This window comes from Orbicella franksi, chromosome 2 (assembly GCF_964199315.1).
Source record: "Orbicella franksi chromosome 2, jaOrbFran1.1, whole genome shotgun sequence".
Taxonomy (NCBI): Eukaryota; Metazoa; Cnidaria; class Anthozoa; order Scleractinia; family Merulinidae; genus Orbicella; species Orbicella franksi.
Window position 1 is genome coordinate 25,206,843 of NC_138146.1, and position 15,120 is coordinate 25,221,962.

Here is a 15,120-nt window from a genome sequence, read left to right on the forward strand (position 1 = left end):
TAGGGCAGTTTGTCACCACGAAATGACTTTTCCATTCGGTAAACTGTCCCTGAGTCTTGGAGGATGATTATTGCTAAAAGATACAGCATTATAAACAGCACATGTATGTTACAATCGGGACATGTGGCACTGAACAGAACAAAAATATGTAAAATAAATAGGAGCAAGTATGGATACAAAGTTTTAAGTTCCGTATAAACGGCAATGTCGCCATCGTTCTCCTCGATACTATCAGTTAAGCGTCCGCATTTACGATTTTTAATGTACCTTAATTGTCATAAACAACAAACTCGTTAACTTCTGGAAAGATATTGCGATTGGCGAAGGTCTTATTGTAAGTCATGAAGAAAACAACAAATACGATCCGTGTGCGATGGCTGTTTATCGTGTGCATGACCCTGATAATGAGAATATAAATGTCGGACACATCCCAATCGAACTCTCTTCCGCTCTTTGCTTCTTTGTAAAACATGGAGGGAAAATTTCGGCTAAAGTGAGACAGGAAACCTACCGAGCTAGCAACTTGGAACAAGGCGGCCTTGAAGTCCCTATTTCTATTCAATGTGCGATTTCCTCTCAGAAAGGACAACTTATGACAAGATTGAAACAGCTCATAAACAAACGCTGGAGGGATCCTCGCGATTTTAGTGACAGTGAGCACTATAACACACGAAAGAAAGTGCGTTATCGGTAATAAGACTTAATGACAACATGAACACGAACATTTTGTTTTATTTTGTTGTTCAGCTACTATTCTTGTTATGTTAAGCCGGACTTTTCCTTTTGAACGTCTATTAAGATTATCAAAACACCATAGCGTACTAGTATGTCGCAGTAGTGCTATTTAATAAGGGAAAAATCAAATTGTTGGTTCGAACGCAAATAAACGCCGGGGCCTCGATTAAACGCCCCCGGCGTTTATTTCAAAATTGGCCTCGTGAACCCGGTGTTTATACGCGGCCGGCGTTTAATCGGGGTCCGGCGTTTAATTGAGAAAATACGGTAATTCCTTTCCAGGCCAAATCAACATGTTTCAGCGTCTGCGCCTCGTCCTCATGTATCGGTGCCGTGAAACGAGCATGGACCGTCCCTCCCTGTACCCAGTGTTCAGTTTCATCTCAAAAAGTTGTAGACATTTTTGTAAAGTATAACTTCGATTTTTGTACCATACAGAAAAAAATTACATCCTGAAACAATTATCCACAAATGTACGATGATAGGGATGAATTAAGCACATTTCTACGTTCAAGGTACAATTCTAAACAATTATATTGGATGAGGGTTTTGTGATATCCAGAATAATCAAAGTCGAGGTAGGGGTTATCAGCCGAAGCCTTCGGCTTCGGCTGATAACCCTTACCGAGACCTTGATTATTCTGGATATCACAAAACCCGAATCTAATAATTGTTTTGTTATACATTGAACGAAAAAAGTGGAAGTCATGTTTTTGCTTCTTCACTGACGACAAGCAACACAAAGCGCGCGAACTTGACATGATTACCCGTGACCTTGAGTATCCTTGACATGATTATTGTATAATCTGCAGATATGACGTCACAGGCGCAGATTTCGAAAATTCACTGTACGCTTTCGGCCAATCAGAAAAGAGATAGTGAGTTCAATGTATAATAATTTGCATGATTAGATGAAAAACAAACAAACAACAACAATAACAAAAACATGCACTTGGTAACAGTTTTCGCGTGTTGGAAAGTAAGTTAGGTCAGTATATAGCGCTTGTCTTGATATTTCATTTTTACCTTTGACTTATTTACCGGGCTGGGTGTTACAGGGCAGCAATAAAATTAGAAAATTGCACAAATATAACACAAAGGCTTGAATTGAAACAAGGACTATCTCTATTCAATTATTTTTACCAAAATATAGTGGACCGTTTGTGAAACTATTGAATCCCAAATGCGGAGTAGAAGCACGGCATTTTGTTAGATACTGCTATTAAAACATCGAAACAAAGGTACGGTACTTTTATTCCATGAACATCCGAAAACACCCAAATATAAATATACACGGTGGTTGAAGTCTGCCCTTCTTTTCACCTGTTCAAATAGCGGTAACGGCGCACTCAAAATATAGAATTGTAATTTATATCTAGGTAGTACCTCTTGGCTTGTATGCAATATTAACCTTGATTATTTTCGCACGCGGAAAATCTTGAAGGGTTTGCTTGGTAGAGCTTGAAGTAAAAAAAAATGAAACATTTGATAAAAGAGACAGAGGATTCTATTGTTGTTAAAATTGTTTCTTGAAAGTAAAATTCATTATGTTCTCTTAATTGAAACGCAGATAAAAGCAAATACAGGCCGTCAAGCTGTCAAAGTTGTCTGCACTCGCCAACGTCACTTTAAATACACCCGTGATTGTCGCTTAGTCATTCAAAACCCAGTCCCTGAATATTTTGTTTATACATCTATTTTCAACATCCTTGCGAATTTGCGTTTAAGGTGAGTTCTACAAAGTCTCCTTTTCTGCCTAATTTTACGTTGTTCATCCGAATGAACCGATTTCTAAAGGTTCCTAAAGGTGCTGTAAAATACACTTGATATATGTATATATATATCGACCCGCGTTAGAGATTAGTTTATCTTTTGGTTCTCTCTTAACGTTACACCTAAAACGACAACATAGAAAGAAAATATGAAAAAAAAAAAAAGAAAAAAAAAGGTGTTCTACATATACATTCACAGTTTCTGGGGGTAACATAACTACTCTCGACAGCGGAGTACAAATAGTGCGATGTATACAACAGTGCGTAAAGCATTCTTCTAAAATACCCTCTACAGAGGATCGTTTTTTTTTTTTTACTGAATTTGAAATCCCGTTCACTTCGCTTGAATTTTACTAAAAAAGATTAAGCTTGACATTAGATTGAAGTCCTTGCAAAAGTGAAAGTAAAGCTCAACATGCCAGATAATATTTAAGTTTGTCAGTACACAACTTTGATTCGTAAAAAACATGACAGGCGCGTGCATAGCCTTGCTTTTTAACTTTTGAAAAATGGTTTGGAAATTAAGGCCAGTGGAAACCGATGAACCCGTGTTCTACCGTATATTTCCGGAGGTTCATACAGTGCAAATAATTTAATCAATTTTCTTTTAGAAGATGAACAATCCCCATACCCTAACAGCGCATTGTCTCTGAGCTAAATTCGATACCTTTTTTCCGTGTAGTTCAATGACCTGAAGTCGGCTTAAGAAAGTTTGGTCATTACAGACATTAAATTGAAGTCCTAGACTGTCATGTGTCATCAAAGGAAGGGATTTAGAGTGAAACTCATATGCGAGACAAATACTCTAGAAATAATTCCAATAACAGGACTGACGTGATTTACATAGGCTTAATTTTTTAAGATTTGAAAAAATGGTTGACACAAGGTCGGTGGACACCACTGAAAAACAAATAGAGGCTCGTCCACACTACGCCGGAGAAATTTTAAAATGGAGTTCTCACTCTAAGGACGTCGGAGAAATTTTTAAAAGCAACAATCACGGGCGGTAGAAAAACCACTTTGGATTTGGGTTTGAGAAGACTCGGGCAAATTATTACCGTGACGTCATGGTTTTTTCAAAATGTTTTCCGCCCACACTAAAACGCAAAGTGGGCGTTGTAGAATTCCTCCGGTTTGAAGATTGTTTTCAAAAATCACCGTTTTCGGTGGGCGATTTCTCCTGATTAGTGTGGATGGTAGTCCTAACCGTTGTAATATATAGCTGCGTTTTCAAATTTCTCCAACGAAGCCAGAAAAAAAAAGATTCAAACAGATAATTTTTAAAATCCCAGTCCATCTGGATCGGAACAGAACTTACTTGAACTCTATATTAGATGTATTTATAATTGAAGACAAGAATCTAATCTAGTTTTCTGTCCTAGTGTGAATTCGTGAAGCCAAACTCGCCTAACTTAACCTTCATAAATTTTCATAGGACAGGTTAGAATTTTAGAGGACTTAGAGGTTTAGCGCTTTGCTTTGGCCTTAGTTCCAGTCCTTTTGTAGAATTTTCTCCAGAAAATCAACCAGCAAACTGTTGTGACGGATTATCGACGGAAACAAAACTCGTCGACGCAGACAGATAGGAAGTCGGGTAAATTTGGACAAGTTTTTCGTCAAAAAATTGTCCTGTCGCGTCTTCACACTAGCATGGGGAACCCGCAACCGACGGGAAACCCATTTTGGAAGAATTTCCCGTCTCTAATGAGACTTGGTCATTAGTTTCATGTATTAAAATACATTTTATTTACTTTGTTGTCAATTTACCCTATTCTAGTGACGGGTGTTGCTGGTCACTTCTAATTAAAAGCATAATCTGAAAATGACCTTTAGGTGTACTCAAATTCCTGTTCTACCGTAATGGTGTCAACACTGACACTACGACCGTAGTCGAATTTTTTGTGAATTACGCGTGCTCTTCGTTGTAGGATGGCCGCGTCTTGATGAAATACGACAGGAAAAATCAATTATATAAGATAAAACCTCCATTCCATCACTTTAATTTGAATCTCTTTCAGTTTCTAGAAGCACCAGACTATCCCTATACCTTTATATTCAGGAGATTTTTCTCTGTCGGTAGCAAGATGAACACATCGTATTCAAGCATCAAGGCGAACGAAGGGTTTTTTCCAAGTATGGTTTACTGGTCCTTAAAGTCCATAATATCCCTCGTGGCTGTTTTTGGAAATGGTATAGTTATGTGGTTAATCTGTACCAGGAAGCGATTACATTGCACAGCAAACTGGTATGTTCTGTCACTTGCCACAGCTGATTTCTGCACTGGTTTGATCATTACACCATCGGAACTCATTTGTCTTTGGAGACCAGCTATGTGTATTTGGCCCTTGGCCGTACGCGGCTCGTTTTACAACTATCCAATCAGCGTGTCGATATGCTGTCTTTGCGTGCTGACATTGGACCGTTATCTCTGTGTGTTATATCCATTAAAATACACCAGATGCATGACGTCTAAACTGGTAGTAGGTCTTATATCCTCGTCGTGGATACTGCCGGGAATTTTAAATTTTGTCTGTCTTTTCTGGCTTGATGCTCCAATTAGCATCCAGGACACCGCTGATAAAGTTGTCACAATCCTGCAGATTTTCCTCGTGTCGTTCCTACCTTCGATCTTCTTGGTTTATGCGTACACTAAGATATTATTCACTGCTATAAAACAGAGAAGACGATCAACGGAACACATTTCTCAGCTGAGATTTAATCACAAGGGAGGTGACAGTGAACATGTTATATCTCAAAGACGTCGCGAGCGTTCCTCGACAGTGAAAGTACTTGGTTTCGTTATAACATTTTTTGTGCTGTGTTGGATTCCCTCTCTGTATCGGGCCATCTGCGGAAACTTCCTCCCATGCACTGTGTCTTCATCTGTCGTTCAAATTTCCCGACTTCTCATCTTACTCAACTCGGGAATGAACTTCGCCGTTTATGCGTTCTTGAAAAGGGACATTCGAACAGAACTGTGTAAAACGTGCCGAAAGGAGGGAAATCGATCAAGGGAACGCTTCTGTTTGATGGAGCGCTCATCTAGAGCTTCCAGTAACGACTTAAACCGCAGCTCAGTGAAAGCATCGCGATAGATTGATCAGCGCCCTAATTAAGCCGTGAAAATACTGAAGAATATCAGTGATAACAACAATGTTGTAGTAGTTAACCTCAAATACCATGATTGTGATAACCATTGCCGAGGTTCAAAATCAAGATCCAGATCAGTCTACATAATTTCGGCTGAAAGAACTCCTTTCGTGTCAATCACAGGTAATCACAACGCTTGGAAAACCGGTTAACTCCTGTTATCTCCGTAAAACTAATTGAAAAGCCTTCTTGTTTGATTTATCTAATTTAAATAAGTGTCCTTGTGGAGTCGGATAGTATACTTTTAGCTTCTGCTTTTGTTCATTGCACCTATCCGGGTTACGCCTATGACCATTTTTACTGAAATAATTTTAGTATATTAGTATTTAATTGTAGTATTGTACCACATTGTCTTCGAAAAGCCCCCATGGGGAAAGATAATAAAGGATGTATGTATGTATGTAAAAAGAAATTTCGACTTCACGATGACGGTACACTTGTAATGGAAAGTCTCCCGCCACCCAGGTTGTGAGCTGCTGAGTGTTGCGAAAAACGGTTCCCGGAAAACCCATACTTTGATTCTTAACAGGAATTTCATTTTGACAGTGCTTGGCCAGCTGCATAAGTTGTTGTTTTTTCAACGCAACTTCCATGCGAGGGTCTTTTTGCGATCTAAAACCCTGGCCAAACAAACTCGCAAGCAGATGCAAGCTGCAACCTTAGGTCTATTTGCGACTCCGTTTTGTCAGGCCTGGCGTGCACATGCGTTGACTTGCGCTAACTTTGGTCGGGATCAAATTTGCACGCGAGTCGACGCAAGTTTGTCACCGTTTGGCCACCCAACCCAAACCAATGGAAACTGAGTGGCGACCTTCATTCGTTGTTATAGCAACCTATTAGCCAATGAAATACAGCATTTTGGCCGCGGGGGACTAATTAAAAAGCCCGTATCGTTAATTTTTTTTTTTGCGACTTGCGTGTACTTGTGAGGAGACTCGCGAGTCCGTTTGGCCATGCACCCAAGGCAAGTCTCTACGCAAGTTCAACTTGCGCCTTCTTGCGACTACTAGCGAGTCCGTCTGATCTGCTTGCAGACTGGAATTTTTGGAGGAGAGGTCCGCTTTTGGTTCATTATCGTGTTATCAGTAGCTGCCCTAAGTAACCAGATGGAACTTGACTCTCTCTTGTCCCGTTTGAGCTGAACCCCTATAAAACGGTGGGGCGGGAACGTTCAGGAACTGGACTAGTTTTAAACACGCCGTATTTATAATTGTAAAATAACATTAAATTGTTTCTTACGACTTTTTTTTTGGATCCCTTGAAATAAAGTCATTACTTTTGTCCCGAGAACATACGTGACCTCTCACTTTAGAGTCCCTGCGAGCCGTGATGATGTGAGTTACAGGCTATGTTGTGCAAAGTAATAAACCGAGTGGACAAGTGACAAATAGCTTTTAAATAACTTTTAATATACTAACCTGACAGTCTTTGTGTGAAAATTAAAATATAAAACTGTCACCTAAAATTTTATCTCTGTTAGATTCCCATCTCTTTTACCGGCTAAGAGGAGGATGAAGTCCATACAACGGCCATGTTGGTCTAATATGGCCGCTATCTTAAAACGAAGTCCAACATCTCAGGTCTAATAAATAACTAATTTCCTGGTCCCTTGCTGGTCTTTGTCTTTACATTTAGACCGTCTACTCTCGCCTGGTACTTAATCTCTCGATATTGGAATCCCATCTCTTTTACGGGTTGAAAAGAGGATGATGTTAAACGACAGCCATGTAAGTCTAACATTGCCGCCATCTTGAAGCAAAGTGTAACGTTTCTGGTTTAATAACGTTTTCCCTAGTACCTTGTTAGTTTTTGTCTTTACATCACGACAGTTAACTCTCGCCTGGAACTCTATCTCTCGATATTAGAATCACATCTGTTTTACGGGTTGAAAAAAGGATGATGTCAAACAACAGCCATGCAAGTCTAATATGGAGGTCATCTTAAAACGAAGTGTAACGCCTCTGGTCTAATAACCGTTTTATGTGGTAGCTTAGTAGTTTTTGGGTGGACATCAAGATATAGAACTTACACCTTAAACTTCATCTCTCGATGGTAGAATCCCATCTCTTTTGCGAGTTGAAAAGAGGATGATGTCAAACAACAGACATCTAAGTCTAATATGAGCGCCATCTTGAAAGGAAGGGCAACTTTTCTGGTCTAATAACTTTTCATGTAGTATCTTGGTAGTTTTTTTGTCAATATCAAAATATAAAGGTGTCGCCTAAATCTTCATCTCTTGATGTTAGAATCCCATCACTTCAACGGATGGAAAAGAGTATGATGTGCAACATCGATCATGTTAGTCTAATATGGCCGCTATCTTGAAACGAGATCCAACATCTCAGCTCTAATGTCGTTGTTCTTACAACTTTGCTAATCTTTGTCCCTATATCGAGACAGTCTACTTTCCCCCTAAATGTCATCTCTGGATTTAAAATCCCATTCCTTGGACGGGTGGCACGGCGGAAAAACCGCTGCTCATGCGCAGTAGATTTCGGTTCGTCTTCCCGCCTTTCCATTTTCAAAATGGCGGACGACGAATCAAAAACGAACACGTCATTGACATGGCTTTTGGCAACATCTTGCTCGCTCAAGGCAGTTACAAACAACTCAGCTACTTTGGGCAATGATCCATACTGATGTTTTGACTGTGACTGAGAGGATCGTAACGGTGTTGTCAGATTTCTCAGGCCATAAAGACAGCTCTTCCGAAAGGAAACTTTCAGCTTTTCCACATTCACCCGAGGTACCGTTTTTCCTTTTCTTAAGGTCGTGTCAAGTTCTTTAAGGTTTTGAACCGCAATTTCTTGTAGCTTGTTTAATTTTACGGAACATATAAAATATGACTTTTTTTTCGTGCTGATGAAAATTTTTAAATGCTATTTGTTTTTGGACTTTTGTATCGTTGCCTGAAGAAAGAAACGTGGAGGACGAATTCGTAAGTAGTACACACTAATGCCTAATTTTGTTGTGTGTTTCGCTTGTGTGCTATTCATTCGTGCTTTGTTTTGCCGCTTCAGTGGATGCCATGTACTGCCATGAGCTGAAAACTTGTAGTAAGCTTATAGAGGTTTAATATGGCATTGTAGAAAGTTGTATTGTATATGTAATACAGCTTGAAGGATAAAATAAATTGCTCTTTGTTTATGTTAGCCTGTGTTTGATATTATGGGTTATGCTACTTCACACTTACTACGATTCTTGTTCCTTGGCTACGCAGCTTTCCCCGCAGCTAGCTGTGGGCTTCGTTATTGCAAACATTTCTCCATTGTGTTAACGAAAAAAGCAATCCGCCAAAAGGGGTTCTTGTTCCACTTTAATTTATACTGGGGGAACATTCGTTTATGTGAAGGCTTGTAGTTACATCGAAATTCAGTCAGTGTAAAACGCAGACTGTGCACTGCAGACTGCAGAGTGAGGGGGAAATACACACTGCAGACATTATTATAACAGAATCGTGTTTTATCGAGAGCTAACCTTATACAGGCTAACTGGAGAAAATATTCAGGCTAACCCTAGCGCGGATACAGAGAAGGGGTTTCGAGATACAAACTGCCAAAAGGCAGTCCCCTGTAGGGGGACCGGTGGCTTTCACGCTGGAAATTTATGAAATTGTGGTCCTTGAATTGGAAATGGGATTTCTGTTATTCTGAGGCCAAGTTCGCATGTTATGTTTTATTTCTTTTTTTTTTTTTTAATCTAGGGGGTTCGACCAAACCAGCCAAAGCCCCCTAGATCCTTCCCAGCTAACCCGAGTGATATTCAATCTAACCCTAGAACTATTGAGGCTGAACTCTCACTTCTTTTAGCCCGAATAAGGTTGGTCTGTTTACTGTTAACACACAGTAACACTTGAAAAGTCTACAGTCTGCATTTTAACACCTGGCCTGCAGTCCAAAGTCTGCATCTTACACTGACCACATTGGAAAGCATGCCTTTTTGCAAAAAGCACTATTGTGAGAAAACACATGAAAACTGCACGATCCCTCCTCCCCCAATAGTAAGTTTAAGTCTTGTTCGAAGCAAATACCATATGCCATCTCTCCTAGATACTTTTAAGGAGAAGGTTCAGTAGCCTACACTGCAATAAAATTCTACTGTTTCATATTGTGTTCCAGATAAATTCCATACCCTTGCAGACCCTGCCACCAAATTTTGTTTACTCCCTCCCCAACTTCCAACCATCCTAAGGGGTCACCACCTTATTGTGGAGGGATGGTTTTTGTATCCATGACCCTATGAGCTATGTCAGCTAGTCTTGTACTTCTGGTAGGTTGAAGGATAGGGACCAGACAAATTGTGATCACGTGGCTTTCCAGGTTGGGTGTTAGGCTGAGGGCTGATAACCCACTACTGTAGAAAATAAGACTATAGCAGATCCAGAAGATATTCAAATCTCTATCAACATCAGTGAAGCAACAAGGGCTAATATCATAACACATGCATTTGGAGCAAACCCCTTCCTCTGAACACCTCACTGAAATTAACTACATTTAAAAACTACTGTTAAGTTAACCTCTCCCATTCCCAAACAAAAAGACCAAACAAGCGTGACTAGAATTGTTTCATTAAAAACGCCCCCCAAATATAGAAAACTAAACTGAAATAAAAATAAAATCCGACACAAACACACAAGCAATGAGCATCATTAAAAAACTGGATCACTGGATAATGCAATTTGAGAGTTTTCATTGTTTTAACTATCAGGGGTTATGAGCCATTATACCATGCTCTACAAATATGGAAAGCGTATGCATGATTTTTTGAGCATTTTTATTGTTATCTAAGTCTAGTTTTCTATATTTTGGGGGCCTTTTTAATAAAACAATTATTCCACTCATGCCTGTTGGATATGAGAAGTACTATTTCCAAAACGAGAGCGAGTGTTTCATCGGGGTATCCAAACACCGAGAAACAAATGAAAGCACGAGGCCGTAGGCCGAGTGCTTTTATTGTTTCGAGGTGTTTGGATACCCCGATGAAACACGAAGCACGAGTTTTGGAAATAACTTCTCATGATCACTCTTAAAGAAATAATAAACAAAGACTTTCAATTAGAATTGTTTGCTGTCTAACATTCCTTCCTCGATAATTTCAATATCAATGATATTTTTTACCAGCGTAATTAATTTGCATTTATGGTGCGATTTAATTTATTCTGAGATGTGAAAGTTGCTGGGGTTGCCAGCATTTACAAGTTGTCGTTCAGTCAGGATGTATATCGCAAGAAAGTCGTTCGAGAGATTTCGGTAGCCGAAAAGTGTGGAGGATGAGAAGAAAAGTGTTGATAATGCAGTACCGAAATTAACAGCTTATAAAGCCAAATGGTCGTGTAAGGTTTTCGAGGAATGGAAACTGCATCGATTAGTGAAGTCCTGTACTTTGGAACCCGGCGGTCTTTTTACCACAAAAGACTTTGAAGAAAGAGTGCAAACTTTGGAAACGGCCATTACAGATATGCCTGCATGCAGTCTCAACTACTGGCTGTCAAAGTTCGTTCAAGAAGTAAACAATTCTTCTGGGGAACGTTATCCTTCCCATTAGTTGTACTCGATTATTTGCGGACTGAAGTGCCACCTTTCTGATGTAAATGGAAGTGCTATTGGGTGTTATTTAACCTTTAAATAACAGCCACTATTCACCTTGATTGCAAAGAATAAATTACTGCTAAATATCGCATAACCTTCCACACCAAAATATTATGATCTACAAATTTTTAAGAAGTCTAATCCCAACCAAGTTGTTTACCAAGCTATAATTTTTCTGTCTTCAAACATTTTTCTTTATTAATTACTGGGGAATCCTGAAATACTTCTTCCATGCATTTGGTTCCGTAATTATCCCTTTTATTATTCCTAAATCTTTTTATGAAAGGAACATATCATTTAGTATCCTCTCCAAGGAAGATGGCATTCATTTCATCCAGGAAAAAAACTTCTTCACGTTGATGTACATGGCCACGTCACACTGTCCCCAGCCAGAGAATCAAGTTGTTGAAAGAGAGGAGGAGAGCTGTGAAAATCTGAGATGTAACTGTGTAAAAAAAGAGGAAAAACTGTAAAATTAAATTAAGCTATACTTTGGCTTCATCCTTTGAATACTTATTACATTGCAAGAAGAAATGTCATTAACTTAGTATCTGCGCTGTTCATACATTATACAATACTGCGTAGAGCATTGAAGACTACGCAACTTCTTTCAACCTATATTGTGAATACCTCAGTCATTTTGCTAGCTTTGTAACTGGGAAATTTAAATCATGTAGTACAACATAATCATGAAGTACAACAAAAGGATTGTTACTTCTTGAGGTTTCACTCAATAAAAAATAAATAAATAAAAACATTTCATTAACCTCATCATCATCTGATTAATTAAACCCAAAAAAGTCTGCCTTCAGGTCAAAAAATAATTTTACACGATAACCTTTAAAAACTCTTTCAAAACAACGCAATTAGTCCATTCAATAACAACAAACCTTAGTGTACATCTGTCATATCAGATTCTTGCACTGCTGCAAGAACTTTTCAATTGTAGACAACACAAGCCAGAGGATATATCCAAATGTAGAAAGAAATGTGTCACCTTGAATAGTATGCTGATATCCGGACTGGACATAAGTTGGCTACGCTTTTAAAACGTTCATTGTATGTAAGATTTATATCCCGAAATCTACAAAATTAAGCTCATTTGTAGTACAGTGCCAACGGTTTTCGTCACTTATTTATATGAACATGGCAGACAAAAAAACCTAACGGGTCTCTTCCCAGAGGCAAGTCAAGATATGACGGGTAATTCAAATGATAGCGAACAAAATCTTCAACTTTTCAAATGTAGACTCATCGAGCCAAAAAGTTTCCGAAGTCACACGAACTAGAAAATGTTGCCAATTGCAAAAATCAACCATTTACGGAAGGAAAGGAAGGAAAACTTGGCTTACCTTTCAACACAGCTTTCCATTATGCTGTGTTCATTGTGTTAAGTCATCTGTACTCCAATATCTGCAGCAGAAGAGTATTGTAAATAAGCTAAGCAGGTGCTTCCACTCGGCACAAAATGAACACGACACCAACGGACAAAATAAATCACAACACAAAGAATAACACTCAAAGAAGGAAACAAAACCAGGCTAACATTTGCAACATACTTACTTTTGCTTAATCCGCATTCTCTGCGACAAGTAGAAGTTCTAACTGGGTAAAAATCCACAATATTTCTTGTTGTTCGATGCTCCCGCTTGCAAAATATTCAGACATTTTCGAAACTCGTTTGCAGCCGCAAATTGTCAGCGGCGAGCGCTTGAGCATGCTCCAAGACAACGGATTTTTCAGCCAGTCAGCGGTTTTTCCGCCGTGCTTGGACGGGTTAAAAAGCGGATCAAGTCCAAAAACCGGACATGTTGGTCTAATATGGCTGCCATCTTGAAAAAAGGGAGAATTTTCTGGTCTAATAACCTTTTATGTAGTAGCTTGGTAGTTTTTGTGTGGATATCAAAACATAAAAATGTCACGTAAAACTTCATCTCTCAATGGTAGAATCCCATCTCTTCAACGGGTGAAAGAGAGAATAAAGTCAAACATCGGCAGTGTTCGTCTAATACGGCCGCCATCTTGAAATAAAGTCCAACAACTCAGGTCTAATAACGTCTTTCCCAGTACCTTCCCAGTTGTTGTATTTACGTCAAGACCGTCTACTCTTGCATGGAACGTTATCTCTCGATATTGGAATATGATCTCTTTTACGGTTTGAAAAGAGGATGATGAAAACAAATGCCATGCTTGTTTAATATTGTCGCCATCTTCAAACAAAGTGAAACTTTTCTGGTCTAAAACATTTTTATTTAGTAGCTTGGTACTTTTGGTGTGGATATCAAGATATAAAACTGTAACGTAAAACTTCATCTTTCGATGGTAGAATCCCATCTCTTAAACGGGTGAAAAAGAGAATCATGTCAATCATCCGCCATGTTAGTCTAATATGTCCGCCATCTTGAAACGAAGTGTACCGTTTGTAGTCTAATAATGTTTTTCCTAGTACCTTGCTATTTTTATTCTTTACATCAAGACAGTCAACTCTTGCCTAGAACTTTATATCCCGATATTAGAATCCCATCTCTTTTATGGGTTGAAAAGAAGATGATGTGAAACAACAGCCATGTAAGTCTACTATGGCTGCCGTCGTGAAACGAAGTACAACTTTTCTGGTCTAATAAATTTTTATGTAGTACCTTGGAAGTTTTTGATATTAGAATCCCATCTCTTGCACGGGTTGAAAAGAGGATGACCTCCATGACCTCTAAACAACAACCGAAGTTTCACATTTTCCTCTTTTTTTATGTAGATCTAATATGGCCTCATCATAAAACGAAGTCCAACATCTCAGGTCTAATAACGTTTTTCCTAGTACGTCGCTATTTTTTTCATTACATCAAGACAGTCAACTCTCGCCTAGAACTTTATCTCTCAGAATTAGAATCTCATCTGTTTTATTGGTTGAAAAGAGGATGATGTGAAGCAACAGTCGGGTAAGTCTAATATGGCCGCCATCTTAAAAGGAAGTGCAATATGGCTGTCATCATGAAAGGAGACCCAAGATTTCCGGTCTAATACCGTTTTTCTTAGAAATTTGGTAGTTTTTGTCGTTACATCAACACAGTGTATTTTCGCCTGGAACTTCATCTCTCTATATTAGAAGCCCATCTCTTTTATGGGTTGAGAAGAGAAGTCCAAAGAAGGGCCATTTTAGTGTAATATGGCCGCCATCTTGAAATTTTCTGGTCGCATAACGTTTTATGTAGTTAGTTTGGTAGTTTTTGTGTAGATATCAAGATAATATTTAACAATTATTCGCCAAAGGCGAAAAATTGTTTTAGTATAATTTTTACAGGTGAATATCAAGGTCTACAAAATAACGACTAAAACATAAAAACACAGACGCAATTAATCGTGTGCATACACGTATGCGGCCGGAGTTTTAGTAATAAGCTTACATGTACATCGATTGTCGATCAATTTACTCATCCAGTTCGACAGTAAAACAAACGAGCGAAACATTACGAAAAAATAAATTCATCCGGTACCTTTGTTTTATCGTTGTTGACTTCATTAACAGTTGTCATCATCGTCTAAAAATGAATAGCTTTAGCTTGAGGAATATAAATTTCGGTCAATCGATCTGACCTGCTGGCGATCGACGCAATCACTGCGTTTACGATTCTTAAAAGTCTTGAATACAAGTTCTTCGAAAGATTTCTGGTCCAAGGGCGACAGCAGTCATTTTGAAAATTCTCCATCCTTTCAAATATTCTGAACTTGGAGCGATGTATTGCGAATAAATAAAAACTTCATTCAGCAACTGTCCGTCATGTTTACTTGCCGAGATGGCAAAGATGGCGAGCTTAGTAACCAAGCTTTAGCGGGGTGAATATAGCGTCGTATGATGAGCTTTTCGACCAATCAGAATG

General features: G+C 38.8%; 2 protein-coding genes across 2 annotated transcripts in view; both read left to right on the forward strand.

Annotated features, from left to right (window-relative positions):
• The window catches only part of LOC145478891 (alpha-1B adrenergic receptor-like), a 71,182-nt gene extending 69,498 nt beyond the window's left edge, over nucleotides 1–1,684 (forward strand). The window contains exon 2 of the mRNA XM_081457082.1: nucleotides 1,314–1,684. The gene's annotated coding sequence lies outside the window, so the exon portion shown is untranslated. The remainder of the gene's footprint in view (nucleotides 1–1,313) is intronic.
• Nucleotides 1,685–4,591: 2,907 nt separating this feature from the next.
• On the forward strand, nucleotides 4,592–5,754 carry LOC145478881 (trace amine-associated receptor 7d-like). Its single transcript, XM_081457069.1, has one exon. The coding sequence runs from the start codon at nucleotides 4,592–4,594 to the stop codon at nucleotides 5,600–5,602; it is 1,011 nt and encodes a 336-aa protein (XP_081313195.1). The 3' UTR covers nucleotides 5,603–5,754.
• The last annotated feature ends 9,366 nt before the right edge of the window (nucleotides 5,755–15,120 follow it).

Excerpts from the sequence above, each read along its gene's own strand:
- LOC145478881 (XM_081457069.1), top strand. The coding sequence starts at position 4,592 with ATGAACACATCGTATTCAAGCATCAAGGCGAACGAAGGGTTTTTTCCA.